Genomic DNA, 22,497 nt, shown 5'->3' with positions numbered 1-22,497 from the left:
TTAGATTTATCCATGAAATGACTGTGTCAATTATCCTTATCAAAGTTTTCAAACTTTTCAATGACTAAACCACATATTCAACTAAAGTCAGCTGAATCTTTCAAAATTGATCTAAAAATAGGCATTGATCTTCATAAATAATGATATCAACATCCCCGGAAGAATACAAAAGTGTTTCAAAAGATATTCAGAATGATGAGAATATAAATGGGAAAATAAAGATTATAAAAGAAAGGGGAGACTATACATAGGATTTTTTTTAAAGCATTTCATGAGATAATTAACTTTGTGTCTCTTAATGAAAGTTCCCCCAAAACTCACCTCGGAAGTTCAGAAAACAGAACTTTTTTTCTGTGGTCAAAACAGCTAGAGAAATTATCATGTACTGAAAAAGAAAGAAACTTGTAGAACAAAATACATTAGAAAATTCTTGTACCTACCTTTGTTTTCTTCTCTGGGCTTGGGGGGAGCTCCTTGTTCGGAGGAGCAGTGATATCATTTCCATTCAAATTTGCAGATGGCTGAACTTCATCTTGTTTAGCTATTCCAAAAGGAAAAAAAAAAAAATTTAAGCTTAAACAAATGCCTTTTTAACCCATTTGTCTACTGAATAGTGCTTTACAGCGCAACAGAAGCAGACCACTAACATTTTGTTCTGAAAAACCAAAGGGATTTTGCTGCCTAAAGCTGAGAAGACTTTGAGTTCTTTCCATTGTAAAGAGAGTTTGGTTTTGGATACCGGAGATGAACGCGCCTTTCCAGAGGGGAGAATAGAACCTGACTGGGTTTTACACAAATGTTCAATTGATGGCAATGGCCTTGGCTGTTTGATTCCCCTTCCCTGGAGGCAAAAAGGAAAGTTTACCACCAAACTGCTGGCTCTGTGATACACAAGGGACAAAAACCTCTTCTATTAGAACCTATCTTCTAGAATGAAAGCTATTAAAGAGCTGGGAGGAAAGCCAGGCGTTCATCCAGTATACACTGCCTTATAAAATCACTATTTCACACAAGGATGTAAAATTAACCTGTCCCAATTCTAAAAGTGACCTAGATTCCCAATAGAGGTATCGACACTCATTGAAAAAAAAAAAAAAAAACAGCAGAAAGCCCATGCCAAAAAACAAAGCACCAAAGACATGCTTAATAGTAACCTTGCGAGGAGTATACCTTGAATTTCTTAAGGAAACATCACTATAACACATGGAGTCTGTGAAGGATTTAATAAATTATATCTAAGAACTCTATGATATTTATATAATAGGGTATTGGTTACCCAGGATGCTACAGTATTTGAGAACCCAGCTTCTAAGAGATCTAATACCCAAACAGGGGAATTTCTCCTGTTTCCTAAATGTGGTTATCAAAGGACCGGTACAAAACCCGAAATACAGCAGTAAGGAGTCCTTGTTATCACCCATTTACCCAACTCTTCTATTTGTCCTTGACCCATTAAGTGGTACCTATGGATAGGGCTTAAGTAGTAATAAACATCTAGTTGTACATTATAATAGCAATGGCAATTATTTATGTCATGATCAATTCAATGCTCACTATAAAAATAGATAAGATCAACTTTAAGTTCATATAAATGGCAAAAATAATTAGATTAACATTGCCAGGATGCATACTCCTTCACAGAGGTCTAGGGCTTTCTCTCTTTAAAAGAAATTAATTTAATTACATGAGGAAATTTATTATAAGATTAATGGTATTAGGAGTTAATAAACTTAACTTTTCCATTTTTTATATCAATTTTCTTCCAAAAGGTTTTTGTTATTTCATCTTGATTGAATATGCCTAGTTCAACAATCCAAGAAGCTCTTCCTCCTCTGAGGAAGTTACAAAAATATGGTTCACGCATCATGAAAACAAAAAGATGGCCCCTTAGCCCATAAAAGAAAGATAACAGGTCCTATGCCATAAAATTCTTTTTTTTATGTTTTTAAGACATCATTCTTATGCAACCAAGAAGAAACTTCAATTGAAACCAAACGTCTCATGTTTCTCTAATTAGGGCATGAAACTGAATAATCTCCCCTATTTTTTACCCCCTCATCTTACTGGACACAGCAGGTTCTTCTTGAAGAAATTAAATGACAAGTTCTAAAATTTAGGAACAACTTCATAGTCATATGAAGGTCACTGCATTTTATGAGATCAGAAGAAGCACAACTGAATGAATTTATTAAATAGAATCATCAAAAGATCAAAGGACTGGATTTTCAAAAGATCACTCTGGTAATACCTAAGCTCTGGTAGGCTCAACCAAAAACCTGAATATAGACCTTGAATCTGGCCACACGCTAGGCTTCCTGAATTCAGAGATGGGTTAACACTACAAGGATGAGTACCAGGTAATTATATTTTTTAAATCACAGTGACCAATGAGTTCCCTAATGGATACAGAATTGAAGTAGTATTGAAGCAACGGTGAGGAAATGGGAACCACAGGACACTTAACCAAAAGAACCTGGTGACAGGAAACAACTTGCCTGAGTCATACAGCTAACAAGTATCTAAAGAAAGATTTGAGTTCAGGTTTTTCTTACAGTAAGCCTGTGTTCTATCCACGACACCACTGAGTTTCCCCAACCCTATTCTTTTTCAAACTTTTCCCTGGTCTAGTTTTCAGAGAAATACTGGACTGTCACAGTAGGTCCAAGAAGAACATTTCCTACATTTCAACATTGTAGGGCCTGGGTAGGAAAAAGAAAAGGACAAAGGCACAGATGTTGGCCCCTTTTTACACACAATAATCCATCATTTCATCTTCAAATTTGTATCATCCTGGCTTTTAACAATTTTTTTCATAATTTAATAAACTCCTAAAGTATGTTACACGATATAAATGTAGCATCAAGTGCATATTTTCTAAAATAGTATTTCTGAAATAGAAATAGAACGAGATATCCCAATAAGAAAAAAGCAAAAAATCTAATGTTTAGACTCATCTATTAAAAAATGAATCCTTCCTAATGCAGAATGACATATATTTTTACATAGAGAAAACTGTTTTCCTTCATGATGGATATTTGGAGGGAAGGGAGTTAGTTTTTGTTCAATAGGGCACGAGTGAGAAGAAAAAAGGAATGCTTGCCAAGTGGAAAGAAGAATAAATACGGATCCCAGGATCAAGTCCTGATTTAATCCCACACTCAAGCAGGCCCTTGTAAGTCAAATCTGTAAATCTCAGTTTTCAACCATAAAATGGCAGTGATTTCCTGTGTCCTTTTTTTTTTTGTAATGAAGCTGCTGTGAATAAAAAAGAGACATTACTTTAAAAATTCAGAATTAAGATTTCAGAAAGAAGCAGCACTAGATAAACATACTGTATTACTGACTTGAGCTGCCAAATGGCAACTTATATATACAGTTTACTTAGCGAGTGTAGCACTAGAAGCCCTATTCTGTAAATCAAACCAACAAATTTAGGAATGAAAGGAGTCTCACATAATGGAAACTTGCCGAGTGAGAAATCAACACATGGATAACTACTATGGTATTTTTTCTAGGCTCATTCTATGTTGTGCTTCCTTCATGCCTACAATATTGAGATTCCTTCAATGAATTTTCATGGGTTGTTATGAAACCATTAGTTAACTACCAGCAGGCTGAAGTACTGTTATGCTGGTTACTCTTACTAACTCCCTAGACTTTACATACTGGTCATATAACTATTAATTCTATCTATCATCTTTAATATGAATACTTCTTAATTTCTCCAAGGATCTATGGTTTTATAGGAATAGATACTATTTCCACTGAAACACAATCCAACTCAACCATGTGTAAACAAAGAGAAAAAAAAAAAAAGCTGAGAGTCCTGCTAACTTCTTCTTAGGATATTGATAATATCTTAACCCAGAAAGACAAAAATATAAAAAGAAAATTACTATATCAACACAACTGACCATATTAATTAAAAAAGCAACAGAAATTTTATAATTACATCAATAAGTACAGAAAGTGACAAAATACAACCACTCTTCCTATTAAAAACACTAGAGAGCACATTGGCAGTTTTGAAGAGGCAATAAGATAACAGCAATTCTAAACCTAGATCTGCCAAATCCGCCAATCTTACAATCATCGGTAATAACTACCTAAAATCATCAGCAAGTAATACCTGGAATGGAGATAAAAGCCTTCTCCATAAGATCAAAGTGAAGCAAGGATGCTCATTATCTCTACTATTATCCAATATTGTGCTAGAAATGTAGCTACAGCAATAAGAGAAGAAAAAGAATTTAAAGAAATTAGAATAAGCAATAAGGAAAAAAAGACTATCCTTTTTTGCAGATGATGAAATGGTATACTTAGAAAATAATAGAGAATCAACTAAAAGAACTACTTCAAATAATTAATTATTTTAGAGATCAACACCATATCTATATAAGAACTAGCAGGAGAGACAGAAAAAGAAATTCCAATTAAAATAACTGTTGACAACATAAAATACTTAGTAACATACTACCAAGGCAAATCCAGGAACTATATAAACACAATTATAAAATACTTTTCACATGAATAAAGTCAGATCTAAACAAATGAGAAAATATCAATTGCTAATGGGTAGGGCGAGGCAACATAATATAAATAGCAATTTTATCTAAATTAAAACTATCAAAAATTATTTTATAGAACTAGAAAAAATAATGCCACAATTCATCTGGAAGAAAAAAAGGTAAAAAATTTAAAGGGAACTATGAAAAAAGTGCAAAGGAAGGTGGCAAAGTTGTATGAGATCTTAAAATGTATAATAACAAATTAGGTGAACATGAAATAAATTATCTGGCACATCTATGGATAAGGGAAGAACTTAGGATCAACCAAAAGACAGAGAGCATTACTTGATTTAAAATGAATAATTCTGATTATATTAAATTAAAAAGGTTCAGCAGAAACAAAATCAATGCAACTAAGATTAAAAGGAAAGCAGAAAAAAAATTTAGTAACAAGTATCTCTGATAAAGGCTTCATTTCTCAATTATATAAAGAACTAAGCCAAATTTATAAGACTATATATCACTGAGCAGTTGATAAATGTCAAAGGCAGTTTTCAGATGAAGAAACCAAAGCCATCAATGTCTCATGAAAAAAATGCTTTAATCACTATTGATTAGAGAAAAGCAAATTAAAACATCTTACACCTATCAAATTGACTATATGACAGAAAAGAAAAATGACAAATGATGAAGGGAATGTGAGAAAATTGAGACACTAATTCACTGTTGATAGAGTTTGTAAACTATGCCCAAAGAGTTTTAAAACTGGGGATAATCTGACTGCAATACCAGATCAATATCCTAAAGAGGTTTTGTGGGGGGAGATGGGACGATTGAAGCAGAGAAGAATAGGTTTATATAAAAATAATTATAACAGTTCTTTTGTGAAAGTTAGGAACAAGAAATTCAAGGAATACCCATCAATTGGGGAATGGCTGAACAAGCTGTGGAGTGACTGTAATGAAATACTACTGTGCTAAAAGAAATAATGAACAGGAAGATTTCAGAAAAATTTGAAAAGATTTACATGAATTGAAACAGAATGAAGTGAAAACAACTATAAATGATTTATTCTCAGGAAGACAATGATCCAAGACAAAACCAAAAAATTTAAGGTGAAAAATGCAATTTGATTCCAAAGAAAGAACTTATAGAGTCTGAATGCAGACTGAAATATACTATTTTTCATTTTCTTTTTTTCATTATTCTTTTTTCTTTGGTTCATGTTTTCTCACACAAAAGGACTAATAAAGAAATATGTTTTACATGATTACATATGTATAAACTATATCAGATGGTTTGGCATCTTGGAAAGTGGGAAAGGGAGGGAAGAATAACGGGAATTTGGAATTCAAACTTTTAATAAACGAATTTTGAAAATTCTTTATATATGTGACTGGAAAAAGTATTAAATTCTTTAAAGTAAATGAAGGGTCCTCAAATAGCAAAAAAATAAATAAATAAAAATTAATGTACTTTGCTTCACCTCAAAGGGCAGAACTAGGAACAGTAGGTAAAAATTGCAGACAGACAATTTCAGGCTTGAATAAAAACAGCTGGATCTAGAAGCCAAAAGAAAATATTGCTGAAAAGTAGAATGGGTAGTATGATCTTTCATTAGAATGCTTCTAACTAGGGGCATCTGGATGGTGCAGTAGATACAGCACTGGCCCTGAAGTCAAGAAGATCTGAGTTCAAATTAGATCTCAGTGTGTGACTGTGGCGAGTCAATTAACCCCAATTGCCCTAGCAAAAAATTAAATAAGAATTCCTCCAACAAAAGTTGAATATGATTTAAGAGTGGCCAAATTACATGGTAACTTAAGTCCATTACAAGCCAAGGATTTTATGATTCTATCAGCAATATCCATGAATTGCTGTGGTTGAAAAATTCATTATCTTAACAATCCTACTCTGAAACTCCCAAAGGAAGAAACAGCCTTTTCCATTGAAGACTGCAGATACTTTCATTTTAGCAAGCATTTAATAAATGCTTATTGAGGGAGCACTTAGAGGATAAGTGACTTTCTTAGGGTGGTACAACCCCTATATATCAGAAGAAGGACATAACTGATATATAAAATGTATCCCCTAATGAATATGAGCTAAAGGTAGGGAGGTCAGGAGCAAGATAAGAGATACATACTGATTTTCATTAGTTAAAATTCTAATACATTCTTAAAAGACAGCTGAGTACTAGTTTGAGTAGAATTTATAAACAAATAAGACCAAGTAACATTTCTCTAGTGCCTTGAGTTACTGAGAGCTAAATAGCAAGACAAAGAAAAATGAAGAGAAATAGGTATCTTATCAAGTAAGTATTTGTACAATGCGTTATGGTTTACAACATACTTTCCCCATAGGGGAAAGTTAAAACAGTGCAAGTATCTGTCTCCCTTCCCTATTTTACAGATGAGGATACATGGCTGTATGATCATATAGCTAGTAAGCTGTAGAAGCAGAATATGAAAGGATTTTTGAAAAAAGGTACTATATTGCTGCACAGAACATCAGAGAGTCATAAAATCTCAAGGAGACCCCAAAATAACCTTACAAAAAATCTAGTGCTATACAATGTAAACGGCTTAGCATTTCACCTTTATCAAAACTGTTTTGTGAATCTGCATTTGAAGAAACAAAGAGACTGATGCCTTAGCTCACTGACAGCAGTGGTGAATTTCTCAGGGGCTTACACACGGAATGAAGGCTCCTGCCTCATAAAAGTCTTTTGTCCAATGCAGCTCAAATCAATTCAGATTCTCATAGAGATCATCTCATCTCTGTCCCTATCTTTCTTCAGACCCAATAGTGCAGGAAACAACAGACTTCTCGAAACAAAGGGCATATAAATCAAAGGGTTAGAATAGGAGAAGGAAGAAAACTCTTTCTGGGGAAATGAATGTCTTTTCTGGGTGGAAACAAGAACAATTTTCAGAAAACCTTAAAGCTTTGAGCATCAGCTCTTGCCCATCTCATAGATTTTCACCCAGTAAAGTAACCCTATCATTTCAAACAAGTGGTGAATCAAAAAAATCAACCAACAAGCATTTTAGTCACTTTCCATTTGTATATTATCACAGACTAAAACATGCCCTATTTACAAAGAGCATAAATATATATCAAGTAGTTAAATACAAGGTAACAAGAATACTGTTAGCTTGTATTGAATAGCATGAAAAGAAAGGAAATCTATGAGGAAGGAATAGAGAGAGACCCCAGGAATAGCAGACAGTTTAAGCACAAAGGCTGGAGTGTCATGAAAGAGGAATAGAGACAAACTTTGTTTGGATCACAGAGTACAGGAATGGGAGTAATGTCCAGTTCTTTACCTAAAGACAGTAGAAAGTCACTGAAGTTGAGTAAATAGAGGAGTCACATTCAGATCTGTGGGAAATGATTTTGGCAGCAAAGTGGAAGATGAACAAAGGGAGTTAGAGACTTGAGGTGAGAGAGCAATATGGGAGACAAGAGGTAAGGTCATAGCTACCTGAGTGGAGAAAAGGAGATTCAAGAGATTCTGTGATGTAAGAACAGGAAGTTATGACAACTGATTGGAGAGTGAGAATATTAGGACACTGCTGAGATTATGAACCTGGGCCTCTAGAAGGTTTGTGGTACCTTCAACAGCCTAGGAAAGCTTAAAAGAGGGCAGCCTAGGGGGCCTCAATTAGTTTAGACAAGTTTAATATGTCTCTGGAATATGCTGTTTGAAATATTCACTATGCAACTGGTGATGCAGGACTGAATCTGATGAGAGACGACTGAACATATACATCCAGGAGAATATATTCAATAGGAGCCCAGATTATAACTTTAATCCATGGGGCCAGATGCAGCTTCATAAGAGAGAAGGAGACAAGTCAGAAGTTTGGTGAACATCTAAGGTGACAGGCACAATGTGGAAAAGCCAGGAAAAGGTAGTGAAAATAAGATGTGCAGGAAGAGAAGTGTGAAAACCTAGAAAGAATATGCAGAAGACAGCGGTCACTTACATCAAAGTGGCAGACAGGTTCAAGAGAATTAAGAGTAAGAAAAGATCATACAGATCTGATAAATAAAGATGAATGGTAACTTTGGAGAAGGTAATTTTAGTTGAATGATGAAACAGAAAGTCAGATTACAAAGGGAAGAGGAGAGAATAAAGACAACTCTGAGAAAAGGACAACTTTAAAAACAACTGCATGAGGGGATGGTCCAGAATATTGAAGGTTTTTCAAGGATACGGAAACTTAGGCACATTTTAAGGTATTAGGAAAAAACTAGTGGATAAAGAGCATTAAAGATTTTAGAAGGAGGGTTGATATTCAATCTGCTAAAGAAGTCAGGAAGGGATGGATCTGAGTGCTAATAGAGAGGAGTTGCTTTGATTTAAAAAAAAAAAGGCCACTTTTTCTCTGAAACTGGAGAAAAGGAATGAGTGGGAGATATCAAGGAGTTCTGAGATGAAGAGGAAAAAATAACTCTTTACAAAGAATGGTTTTAATTTTTCCTCAATGAAGTAAAATAGAATATCCTCAGGAAAGTGGAGAATGAGTAAAAAAGGGTATGGGTGTGTCTGCACATGTCTGGCATAAATTCAGAATGAGGGGGTGATACAGGGAATCAACTAGGGAGGAAGAAAAGGACTGGCTTGCTTCAGTGAGGGCTCAAGTAAGTTTGGACAGCATAAATTTGTAATTGTCCATTCAGAGTGATTGTGAGATTTCCTTCACTTTCATTCAGCCTAGGAGAAGAGGAAGCAGATGAATGTGTGGTAGGAGTAATCCAGGGCTGAGTTTTGGCAAGAAAAGAACAAACAAAGCAAAAGAGGGTTAGGTATAGGAACAGCAGAGGTATAAAACCGGAAAGGACCTCATCAGGTATAAATTATCCAATTCTTGTGAGGCAATTAAATGGTTACTAGATTTCAATTCATTAAATTATCCATTTGCAAATAACAATTATCACTCCAGTAAGTATGCTTTAATTTCTCTTTTAATTAGAAGGTTGTTTACTTTCTAACACAAAATGCAATACAAATTTAGGAAGATGTCTTCATTATGGGTATAGGTATTGAAAACTGCCAAATCCTCTTCATTAGTTCTGGGGCCTGACTGAATAAGGTTAATTATTCTATGCACTATGACAATCTCTTTGAAAGGTAACCTAAGGACACAACCTTATCAGAACTATAAAGAACACACTGTCACACTGAAAAGTACCATCTTTTAGTAAGGATTCCTTACTGTTCAGTAACATACCCCAGGCTGCTGGATAGCGATGGTTACAGAATTCTTATGACCAGGCTTAAGAATGCATTTCAGTAAAAGTTCAGGAGATAACAGGCATTATTACCCTTTCCCTTGTGTTTCATGATTTCATAGAAACAACCCTACAATCTTCATATATACACATATATTCCAGGAGGCCAAACAAAAGGGGAACAACTTCAGAATATAAGTTTGTCATTCAAAGGCTAGTCTACCTAAGTTTTAAAAGGCTCATTACTAAGAGAGGCCAAGGGGTGATGATTTTTTTTTAGCCAGACAGTTATGAAAAGTATCTAATTAAAGGGTTACAGCCAAAAAGGAATGTACTTATATCAATGGAATCAAAGATCATTGAAGAATTGGATTTTATGTCTTATAGTCAAATCAATAACCATCCTTAAAAAAAATAATAATAATAACAACAGGTAGTTTCCATCAACCAAATAACAAATTCAGATAGATTAGGAAAAGAAATCTGAGTAACACACCAGTCATACTTTAGATTGTTGTAATCAATCTTGCAAAAACAAACAAAAACCCTCACATACTATTTGGAGAAACTATATTTAAGTAGAAGATATCATATAATGACCCTGTATTACTTAAGACCACAATATAACCAGCTTCTATAAAGACTAGTATTTTAATTTTCTTACAATCATTACTAAAACACCTCTTAAAAAGTAAAGTTGCTAAAGAAGCTTTGGCTAACCTATTTGTCCTTTTCTAAAGTTCAATATTTAATCATAAAACTGCTCACTTCCCAAATTCTCTAACTTTAACCAAGACAATATAAATACTGAAAAACTGTACAGCTTGGAACTCTATGAAACTATATTTGTCAATATAAACCTACTTCGAACTACGGGATCATTATACACTTTAACAATGATACTGTATGAGGATGTATTCTGTATTCAACATAGAGAAGAACTAATCCAATTCAAATTGATCAATGATGGACAGAATCAGCTACACCTAGAAAAGGAACACTGGGAAATGAGTGTAAACTGTGAGCTTTTTTTTTTTTGTTTGTTTTTCTTCCCAGATTATTTTTACCTTCCAAATACAATTCTTCCTTTGCAACAACAACAACAAAATTTGGTTCTGCACATATATATATATACTATAAGATATTTAATATGTATGGGAATGCCTGCCATACAGGGAAGGGGGTGGAGGGAAGAAGGGGAAAAAATCAGAACAGAAGGGAGTACAAGGGATAATGTTGTAAAAAAAAAAAAAAAATTACCTATGCATATGTACTTTTTTTAAAAAAATGTTATAATTATAAAAATTAATAATAAAAAAATAAAAATTTATATATATATATATATATATATAAAAACCTGCTTCTCCTTAGTGTGTATCTACACAAATTTTGACCTTAAAAGGAAGGCAGGGACAGAGAACAAGAAGAGATAGGAACTAACCTAGAGGAATTAGCATGAAAAACTTCAAATCGGCTATCATAGTTGCTGCAGCTGATGTTATAGCAGCTCTTCTGTGCCAGCTTAGTTATTACCTCATTTAGTCCTTTCAACAATCCTGAGAGATAAGTGCTCTTATAATCTTCATTTTATAAATGAGGATACTGAGGCAGAAAAATGAACCTATTTGTCCAGAGTCACACAGTAGCTAGAAATGTCTGAGACTGGATTTGAACTCAGGGCTCTTTGGCGCCAGACCCAGTATTCTATCCCTGGAAAAGCCACCTCGTTTGGTTGTCCAAGTGTTGATGAATGAATGAATAACAAAGCATGACTGAGTGCCAGACAAAGTTGGGAAGGACATGAATAGACAGAAAAAAGGGAGGGGGGGGGGAGTTCTTTTTTTTTTTTTTTTTTTTTTAGCAATCCTACAGAAAGAAGGATCAAAGGAGGAATGGTATAATGAGGAAAGTACCTGGGAAGAGAGAAGGCAAAAGCTGTTTAATTTATACTTTGCCTCTCTTTTTCTTTTTCAAGAATGCTGGAACAGAAAATAAATACAATAGTTAAATATGTAGTTAACACCCAAGATGAATAAGGAGATAGTAAAAAAGAACTGAGCTGCTGTCTCTCTTTGATGAGTTCCAGTTTTCTATTTTGCACAAAGCATGCTGCATGTACTCTGAAACATTTTGAGCAATTGGAGATATATTACAAGACTGGAGAAGGTTAAATGTTTTCCTGATTTTTTTTTTTTTAAGATGAGGGAAGAGGGAGAGAGAAAAGTAAATCTGAAAACTAGACCAGTGAGTTTGACTTCAACTCCCAGAAAAAGTTCATAACCAAAACTTATTCAAAGGAGAACATATAGCTGGAAGAAAAAGATATAATGACAAAAAAGATTTTATAAGGATTTTATAAGGAATAAGCCCAAATGAATTAATGAAGTGAAATTACATAATTTTTACAAAAAACATGAAATATCAAATAAACAGAAAAATAGAAAATTTAAAGAACCTAATCATAAGCATCAGAAAGGCAGAAATCACATCTAGGGCTTTTAAAATTTAGTTAAAATTTTGGTTAAAATTTAGTTACTGTAACACCACCACCAAAGATACTCAATACAAACTCAATGAAAAACTAGAATATTCATTTAATATGTATTCACTATTTTCTTTGTAGATGGGTGCAAAACAAGGCATTCTGGAAAATTCCAAGCAAAATTTTAGAAGCAATTATATTCTTGTCAACCATTTATGCCTCAATTACTCCCTCCTCTTCTCCCTCAACTCTGGAGAAAACAGGGCCACGTCCCCTTCAGGAACACCAAAGAGTAGTAACAAAACTAAAACTGCTAACAACAGTAATTGCCATTTGCACAAAGTGTGCAAAGTACTTTATAGATACTTTAAAACTTAATTCTTTTACCTATTCCCAAAATAAAATTGTATAAATATTTTTTTCATCTTTTACAAATGAGTAAACTGAATTTCTGAGAGGATTAAGAAACTTGCTGACAGTCACTTTCAGCTACTAAGTATCTGGAAGAAAATCAAATCCAAAGCCCTCTTCTTGCCTCCAAGTTCAGTTCTCTTCCCACTTTAAAAAAAAAAAAAAAAAAAAAAAAAGATGCCTCATAATAATAAGATGAATAAAGTAGGAGAAAAGCGAAGATGGACGGGAACATAGAAGGCTATCCCCATTATTTATTTGTAATACTATGTACCAGTCGTCATTTATTAAGTTATTAATGCTTTATGTTTTTAAACCATGATGATTTCTGGCTAAAACTTTACACCTAGAATTGATATATATATATTAAACAAAGAAAAACAAGCCAAACAATTGATACTCTGGCCAATATTGAAAATTTTATGAAAGATTAGAATTTTCTGTCTCTTTCCTAAAAACTAGACTTCACAGCTGTCTACCAGGGTAAAGGTTAGTTATTATAATTATTTCAAAGTAAACATACTTTGAGTCTTCTTTTCATGTGAATTATTTACGAACTGGCACTGCTTGCTTATTAGTATGAGCTCATTAAAAAAAAAATCCCATGTTTTTACTAAATTTACCATATTCACCAATTCTTAATGTATAAGAGAATCAATGATATAGTAGAAAATGAAGTATGGTGTCCTGCCTGTGAGTTTTGGCTTTGACCAAGTTATTTCTTCTCTGGACCTTTATATGCTCCTTTATAAAATGAGAGCCATGAGATTCCATGACTTCTGAGGTCCTTTCTGGCTCTAAATTTCTGACCATATATCATAAATTATTAATACTCCAGTACATCCCCTTGGCATTTATGCAGCCAATCTCCAATCTATAGGTCTTGTGGTTCTCATTCTTAACTTTCAAGAACAGGTCTGCTAATATATATTGGACTTTGACATATTTAGGATACCTAGGTATTTTCTGATAAAAATTACAGGTCGTTTTTCAGAAGAATCCTAATATGCTTAGTTCTAACAGTTTTTTTTTTTCTTTCCTTCTTTAATTCTGTCAATCTCCTGGGTAGGCAGAGGAACTCAATTATTTCATCTATACTGATGACTTGGAGGATGATTTTATATACTTAAATATTTGTCCATTCTTTTCAAAATTGCTCATGCCTGGGGCATCTAGATGGCACAGTGGATAGAGCGCCAGCCCTGAAGTCAGAAGGACCTGAGTTCAAATTTGGACTCAGACACTTAACATTTCCTAGCTGTGTGACCCTGGGCAAGTCACTTAACCCCAATTGCCTCAGCAAAAAAAAAAAAAAAAAAAGGGAACAAAATTGCTCATGTCCATTCTCATCCTCTGACTACATTTATCTAATAAATATACAAGAGACAATTCTATCTGCATATTGCAAACAATTATGTCTTCTTTATTCACCACATTTATAAGATAGGAAATGACCTCTTTATAAGATTAATCTATATTATCTTTACTAAACCTTATATTTTATACTAGCTATATCCCCAAAGTATCAGTAGATGTAGGCTAAGATACAAGAATTTTCAGGAAGTTGAGGTAATACAAGTTTTTATTTGTTATACCTACCCTCTCCCCAAACTTTCCATCCAATAGGATCGTAGGCTCTACAGCTATAAGGGAATCCTGGATTAATTAAATCAAGGATTCTATGCTTTTTTGGTTTTGCATAATGGAATACTTAGGAAGACAGGAGAAGACTATCAGCTAGGTTGTGCAGTGGATAGAGCACCAACCCTCAAGTCAGGAGGACCTGAGTTCAAATCTTATCTCAGACCCCTAATACTTCTTAGCTGTGAGACCCTGAGTGAGTCACTTAATCCCACTGCCTCCAGGGGAAAAAAAAAAGACTTCTCAGAATAATATAAAGGCATACTTGAAAACCTAGGATTACAAAAGAAACTAATAAATAATTATTTTTAAAAATTTAAGTTCACAGACCCCACATTCAGAATCTCTGAATAATTTAATTTTTCAAATAATGAGAAAACCAAGTCCTGAAAAACCAAGTAACTTGCATATAATGTCAGGTATAAAAAGAACATGAATAAAACTGGTTCTGACTCCACATCAAGGCTCTTTGTTTCTACTTTATCATATGACTTCAGTCACCTGGTATACTGAGAAAAATCAGTATCTTTCTCATGCAAGAATCATGTAACACCCTGTGCTTAGGCAGATCAGTGACACTATCACGAAGGTCATCCCATACCACCTCCCTGCTATGTTCTCACATGCCTCATTTGCCAATACAAGTTCCTCTTAGCCCTTTGATTATATTCCTTCCCCCACTGAACATTTCACAATGTTTCCTTTATTTTTTTAGCTAAGCCAATATTACAATCATTTACAACTGGACTCAAAACACATATCTTTCACACGATTTTACCCAACAGAAGTCACACACTGTCATCTAAAAATAAATCATGTCTGTTAGGATTTTTATGACAGTTCTCTTTCCCTTACCATCTATAAAATTAAATTTAAACTCCGACTGTACCTAGGCAAGAGTCTAATCTGCCCCCAACCTATCTTCTAGACCTCATTATTATCCACAATCTTTATTGAATTCTAGCTACATACTATATGTTGAAACATTTGACTCAGCCAGTAAGAATACTCACTATCATTCTGTCTACCCATCTTATGACATATCTTGGATTTTATTTCATCTACCTATCTGCTGACATTATTTTCTGTTCCACTTCAGGAAACATGAAGTTTAACTTCAAACAAACAAGCAAAATGTATCTATTAAGAACCTACTACTACTGTAGGAACACAAAACCAAAGGTGAAATAATTTCTTCCTTGAGGGAGCCTATATCCTAACTACTGAGACAATATGCATACATAAAAATATACAACAGTTTCAAGGTCATCTTGACGGCACTTGCAGCTGGGGCAAATGAGGAAAGGTTTCATGTACAGGGTAGTAAAATGGGTTCTTGAATTTCACCTGGGATTCCAAGAGGTAGAAGTGAGGAAAAAGGGCATTTCTAGCAAGAAAGATATCCAGTAAAAAGATAAAGACTTGAATCTATATGCCAAGGAAACCAAAGGAGGAAGAAATGTTTATGGGTATATAAGTGTAAAACAACTGGAAACTAAGTACTTACCTCATTAATTGGGAATGACAATAAATTATGGCATATGAATGTAAGAGAATACTATTGTATTATAAGAAATGACAAAATGGATGGCTTTAGAAAAAATTGGGAAGATTTGTATTAACTAATAAGGAATTAAACCATTAGAAGAATTTATTGAATCACAAGACTTAAGACTTCTTATCAGTGCAATGATTAATCATAACAGGACTGAGATAATGCATGAAGTAAAATACTGGTAATATTCTATTTACATATGCAGAAAATATTGGATTACGAGATTTCCCCAAATGACTCATGATATACTACTGATGTCAAAGATTAGACCCACAAACATTGACTATATAAAATACTCTTCTGGACAAAGTGCTGTTCCTCCCTGATGTGAAGTTTGAGTTAAATAGTAGATTGAATATTCATAAAAGAATTCTGATTCTGTTATCTTTCATTTCTCTCCATATTACATATGGTCAACATTGATACTTACCTGCTGCAAGTCACATTTCATACAGAACAAAAACCTCTTTTCAAGGTTTCTTGTAGGAAATTCTGGTAAACATTTTAGACAGTTTCCTAAGTGCAATTCTTCAACAGAAATGCCTTTGATACAATCCCTGTTGCCTAGGCATTTTTCAGTTCCTGAATCCCTCACCCTAGCCCCAACAACAGCTAGTTGTTCTTTTAGGCAATAAGCAGAAAATGTATTCCTCAAGAATGAGGGAAATTTGGAAACTTTTTCTTTCTGCTTTAATTTAATTAAATGCTTAATAAATAAATAAATAAAATAATCCCACACTAAATTTCTCACACTGTGCTGAAAATATATGATAAAAGAGAATATAAATATAGATGGTTTCTGGAGACTAATTCCTGGGTTCTGAATTCTAAATTGAATCCTGACACAGATTTGCTGTTATACCCTGGGAAGTCTCAACCTACTTAGGATGATGGATTTGAAGCTGGAAGAGGATTTTAGTGCCTATTCCTCCATAGAAAAGAGCACTGACCTACTTATGAATATGTTGCGCAGACTAAATAGAAAATACGATTGCAAAGCTTTTAATAAACCTGACATACTACCAAAATTGCTCCCCAAACTACTAACTAGCTCAATTTACATAGCAAATGTATTTTAAAGGTCATAAAAGGTTAAATATTAGTTAAAGGAATCATGCACTTTTTTAAAAAAAGGATCAAGGGAATGCACTAGATAAAAGTATCCAAAGATGAATTACTTATAAACCAAGTAATTGCTCCTAATTTACCTTTTATAAATGTATTCAAACGCTTATTAAGAGCTTTCTAATTGCAATGCCCCACTAAGTGTGATATGTAGGTCTGAATAAAGGACAATATAGATGTATACTATCAACTTAAGTTAAAACAGCTCATGACATGGATTCAGATATATTGTTTATGCCCTTGAAAATGTTCAGAAAATGTTCAGCACATTGATGCTTTAAGAAAATTTCTAAAGAGAAATCTTGAATTGGAAAAAAATTGAGTATCTGTTTCTTAATATCAACACAAAGTTTAGTTGTATGAAAATGGAAGAAATGAAGGGAAGAAGATAAAGGACAAGAAAAATCCAGGAGACACTCCAGAATACTTTCTGAGGCATTAGAGGACATTTAAAAGCAATCCTAGCAATTCTGAATAGTTTTGAGTATCAGGAGGAAAGAAAAGAATTAGAAGTTAAAAGTAGTCAGGGAAAACCAATAATTGTGTCAGACACTTTTATTTATATATTAAGGGTCTAATACAGTAAACTACCAACAGGGTAGCTTTGGCCCTGGAATCAGAAAGACAGGAGTTCAACTTTAGACTAGATACTTATGAGCTATGTTAGCTTGGGCAAGTCACTTAACTGTCTGAGTCAGTTTCCTCAATTGAAAATAAAGTGTATATTAATTATTTTCAATTAATAAATTGAGTTTCCTCAATTGAAAATAAAGATGCTAATAATACCTACTTCTGATGGGTTATTGTAAGGATAAAATGAGGTAATATATTGAAAGCACTTAGCAGTGCCTGACAGAGTTAGCACTTAATCAAAAACTATTTCCTTATTTATGTCCTTCCTTCCAGGGACTTTCTCAAGGTCACACAGTGACTGATCTGGGACTAAAACCCAGCGTTTCTTCCCCATAAAACATATTTGCAAATCTGAGATTAAAGTAATATGATATCTTTCCTCAATTATGGAAGAATTTTAAGATTAAAAATTCCATTTGGCCCTTGAATATCACTAAATATTCTACAAGATTTACAGCTGAAACAAACCTTACAGGCCATCTAGTCCAACACCTTTTTAAACCAATAACAAAGTCCAAACAGAGGATGAGTAATAACAGAGACACTGTAAGTTGATACTTTTTCAAGAAAATGCCAAATCAAAATACCTTCATACACTCATTAAGATGCTAGAATAGTCTGAGCTTTATGGTATTCAGCTTCTACAACCAACAAATTCTGATAGCATTAAGATGATCATTAACAAGAATGAAGAATGATCATTTGCCACATTTTTTACCCAGAAACAAACAAAAACACCATTTAACTTTCTAATTTACTTTGAATATTAACTGGATGCACTCTAGTAAGAATCTCAGGGTGAAGAGCAAGCAATACCTGTCCTCAAAAAGCTTTTAATTCAATCATGCTAATACATGAGTAACAACATCAAGGTCCCTCAGTTCTTGGGCTCCAGAAACCAGAAGAAAAATTATAAAGCAAAAATCAAGCACTCTCTTAGGAAACCACTGCTATACAAAACATCGGACCCTCTCGATTTTCCTTTTTCCATAACACCCCGTCCAATTAGAGAAGATAGACAAATGCAGTGGGGATGGTGAGGAAATGGAAAAAAGAAAAGATCCCTAGGAAAGAGACCATTCTTCCTAAACAAAGAAAACACACATATCCAGAGGTCTTGTCCCATTTTACATCCCAGTCAACCAAGCTTATGAATCATGCCCCTTTGTACACAACAGGATACAAGGGAAAACAAGCTTCTTTGGACAGCTAACAATAGGAGCAGTAGGGTGATTAGAGAGGGAGGGAAGGGGAGGCTGCCCAGCCTGCAATCATTGTTTATCATCTCCAGAGCCCTTCTCCCCTTATTCCTCTTCACCCTGCAAACACACATAAAGGAGAAAACAAGGGGCAGGAACGCGACCATGGGAACCAGAAGAGGAGTATAACACAACCCGGCTTTTAGGGCTCCCTTTCACCCTAAACAAAAGTGAAATGTTCTCCGAAGCGGAGCGGAAAACAGTGTGCACCCAGGCTGGGCTAGGCAGTGGCAGGAGGGCAGCTCATAACCCATTGTGTATTCCAACAGAGGCACGTTCTCAGCCAAGGGGGCCAATCAGGGAGACTCTGAGCTTTCCGACGGCAGGAATATTTTGATTCTGGCCAACAGGTACCAAGGTACTGGGAGGGAGGGGAGAGAGGAAAGGTAAGGATGGGAGGGCACGGGAGGGGCAGGCTGCTCTCTCACACCCCCGCCCTAAATATTCGGCTTTCCAAAGCCTCCCAGCAGGTGCCCTCCAGTACTCTGCAGTACTAAGGCTAAACAGCCAACATGATTTCCTAGCCTTTGGCCCGTGATGGCTCCAGATCTTCCAAAAGAAGCGAATGGGACCCTCCGGCCCTTTGTTAGAGGGCCGTTCCCCTTCATCCTCAGCCTCCCCGCTATGGGCCGGTCCCCGGAGGCAGAACTTAGCAACATACCGTCACGTGGCTCGCCTCCCCACTGACAAGATGGAGCGAGCTGGGTGGGGATGACCTGGATCTCCTTGTTGCCCGCTTGGCCCGGCTGCCCAGTCTCCTTCTCCCCCCGGGGGCGGCCCGGGGAGCCCGAGGTGCTGCCCTCGGGGGCTCCCGCAGGCGCCTTTTCCCCGGGGCTCCCCTCGGGGACGTGCTCCGGCGGGCTGACAGAGCTTTTGTTCCCTGGCGGGATCGGCTCTTCTTTCTGGGAGGCAGCTTCCTCTCGGATCTGCGGGAAAGCCTCTGCAGGGCTCTGGCTGGGGGACTCCCCGAGGCTCTGGCCCGGCGTGGGGCTCTGCTCCTCAGCCACGGTCAGGGAGCGCTTCATGGAGGCGGCGCCGAGCTTCCTGGGCGCCGGGCTCAGGCCCGGGCCGCCGTCCTCCTGGCCGGGAAGCTCTGGGTACTTGTCGGCCAGGTTCAGGGCCGGGGGCACAGAAAGGTGGGAGCACTCGGACATGGCCCGGCGGATGGCCTTTCTGGGCAGCGAGGCCCGGTTAAGGAAAGCTCCTTCGGCATAACTCGGTTTCTCCACGTCCACCGAAGAGCCCTCGTCCTCCTCCTCATAGCCATAGCCACAAGGGCCGCCTCTGAACTCGTCCTGGGCCAGCTCCACCGTGGTGGTCGGTGGGTATGGGACGGCGCTCCGGGAGCAGGCTGGGGCAGGGGCTGCAGCCCAGGATGGGTAACCACCGAGCCCGCCACCGTCACTCAGCACCCCGATCACGAAGCCGTCCTGGGCAGGGCCGTGAGCCTCCTTCTTACCTGGGCTCATCTCTCCTGACCCCAAAGCATCCTGTTTTACTGGATTGAAGTTGGGGTTCCAAACACTGGTCTCCTCTTCTTTAATATATTGGGCCAGGCTGCCAGGGGTCTCGGGGGGTTGGCCACCTGGCTGATTCTTGCTCCCGGGCCGATTCTCTCCCTCCGCTTCCCCGATGGTAAACCCAGGGGTTTTCAGGTTGGTCAAGTTCCCCTTGGAGGGAGGGAAGTTTTCAGAGATCAAAGACCAGCTGTCCAGCTGCCCCGGGGCTGCCGAGCATTTCTCCCCCAGCACTTCAGTCTCCCTGCTCGGCTCTTTGTCTAGCTTTCCTTCAAAGAAGCACAGCCGGCCCTGGTCCGGGAAGGCGGCATTTTTCCCAAGCCCTTCTTGCAGCTGCCCGCCAGAATTCACATTCAACCCGATCTCCTGTAGTTTGCCCTCCGTCCTCTGCCATTCATACCCAGCTTTGTTGAAATCGTTTGGGGATTCCATATAGCGGGAAGATCCCGGGCAGCACTCTGGGGTCTTGCCTTTGCACAGCTGGCTGTAAGCCGGGAGAGGAGCTGGCTGCTCATTTGTGAGTGACATCTCCTCAACTGCTGCCTCTCCCCCTCTCAACAATCCCGGAGCTCTAACACCACCTACAAGCACACGGAGCTTGTGGGCTGGCTGATCCAGTGACATCATACAAAGTCCCCAGGATTCATGACAAAAATCCGTTCCCCAATCCCCCCCTCCTTTTCCCAAAGCCCTCTGCTGCTAAATCCATCCAATACTTTGAAAAAGGCTCCTTAGCAATTCGGTTTTAAAAAACTAAATGCTGCTATTCTTACCCCAAAAATGCCATTATTTACCTAAAAATAATTCTCTGATAATTATCATAGGTACACAAAGTTGCATCTAAAAAGATCATATAAAAAATAAGCCATAAAAAGGTTATAAACAGTAATTTTATACTATCTTTCAATAATGTATACAAACATTTATGGATACATCTATTTGTCTGGTAACTTTCTTCCTCGCTCATTCTCTTAAATTAAAATTAAGCACAGATCATTTTTCAATGGTCTACTCATAACTATGAATAATTGGTTTCAGGATGTTTACTTCTCCCACCCACTCCCCACTACAAATAATGTCAGAATTGGAGGCATCAGTCTCCCAGGGGAATAAAGGAATTCTTGTTATAGCAATTTATCAAAATTACTTAAGACCACACAGCTTTCTAAGCTGTCAGCCTTGAAAGAAGCTGAATATGAAAGAAGCATACCAAAAGAACTCATTAAAAACCTTTTTTCATTTCCATAACATGTCACTTCTATTTTGCACACTGAGAAACTTCTTACAACACACCTAAAAGAAGCATTGTAGCATTAAGGAAAGCACATACAAATTTAGTCAGAAAACTAACATTCAAATGCTAGCTCTACTTATCACCTCCCTGGACCTGGAGAAGGTCATAACATCTAGTCTAACACCATAATTTTATTGAGAAGGAAGCTGAGGCATCCATCCTTAGTAAAAAAGGATCATGTTTCATTTTCAATCTCTTGCTTCTTTCCTTCTAGAGATTTAGCTTGTACTTGTGGAAAATCCATTTCCTCTGAACCTCTATTTGAAGTTAATAAGTCACTCTCTCCCCTGGGGCATCTTTAGATTCATTCTCATTCTCTCTCTCTCTTTATACATATATATATATATATATATATTTAAAATACTGGTTAGTGTCTTCTTTGGTTTAACCATCTCTCCAGTTTTGGGTACTGGTGTCAGGAATTAATTCAGGTCAAGCTAGGCTCTACCTTTAGCTGCAATTTTGGGTAGACTTTGTTCTAAATTCTTTTTACAAATATTATCTCCTTTGATCTGACTTAAACCCTGTGAGGTAAATGCTTTTATCCCTATTTACCATGGAAGAAACTGAGGCAATATGACTCCCTCATGGTCACAAAGCTAGCAAGTATCTGAGGTCAGATTGAAATTAAGATCCTTCTGGTCCCAGGTCTATCACTCTCTCCAATGCATCACCAAATGCTTGCAGGCTGCACATTTCTGCTTCAGCTCTGGCTGCCCAAGCTTGTCAGCAATGGCATTAGCTTTTCTGGCCCTCCTTTTCCTTTTATCCATGAACTTGGGGCTACCTTTTTGTGCTGTTCTGATTTGAAAGAGCGCAGGATATGGTTTA

The 22,497-nt window shown here is 36.6% G+C and overlaps 1 protein-coding gene across 1 annotated transcript in view; it reads right to left on the bottom strand.

Annotated features, from left to right (window-relative positions):
- MAP4 (microtubule associated protein 4) overlaps positions 1–22,497 on the bottom strand; it is a 210,785-nt gene that overhangs the window by 29,626 nt on the left and 158,662 nt on the right. The window contains exons 13-14 of the mRNA XM_074282568.1: positions 19,517–21,071; positions 441–541 (exon numbers count right to left, since the gene is read on the bottom strand). Of these exons, the coding sequence (XP_074138669.1) occupies positions 441–541; positions 19,517–21,071 (1,656 nt within the window). The remainder of the gene's footprint in view (positions 1–440; positions 542–19,516; positions 21,072–22,497) is intronic.

This window comes from Sminthopsis crassicaudata, chromosome 1 (genome assembly GCF_048593235.1).
Source record: "Sminthopsis crassicaudata isolate SCR6 chromosome 1, ASM4859323v1, whole genome shotgun sequence".
NCBI lineage: Eukaryota > Metazoa > Chordata > Mammalia > Dasyuromorphia > Dasyuridae > Sminthopsis > Sminthopsis crassicaudata.
Note: the sequence above shows the minus strand (reverse complement) of the source record. Positions and strands in the feature narration are given on the sequence as shown.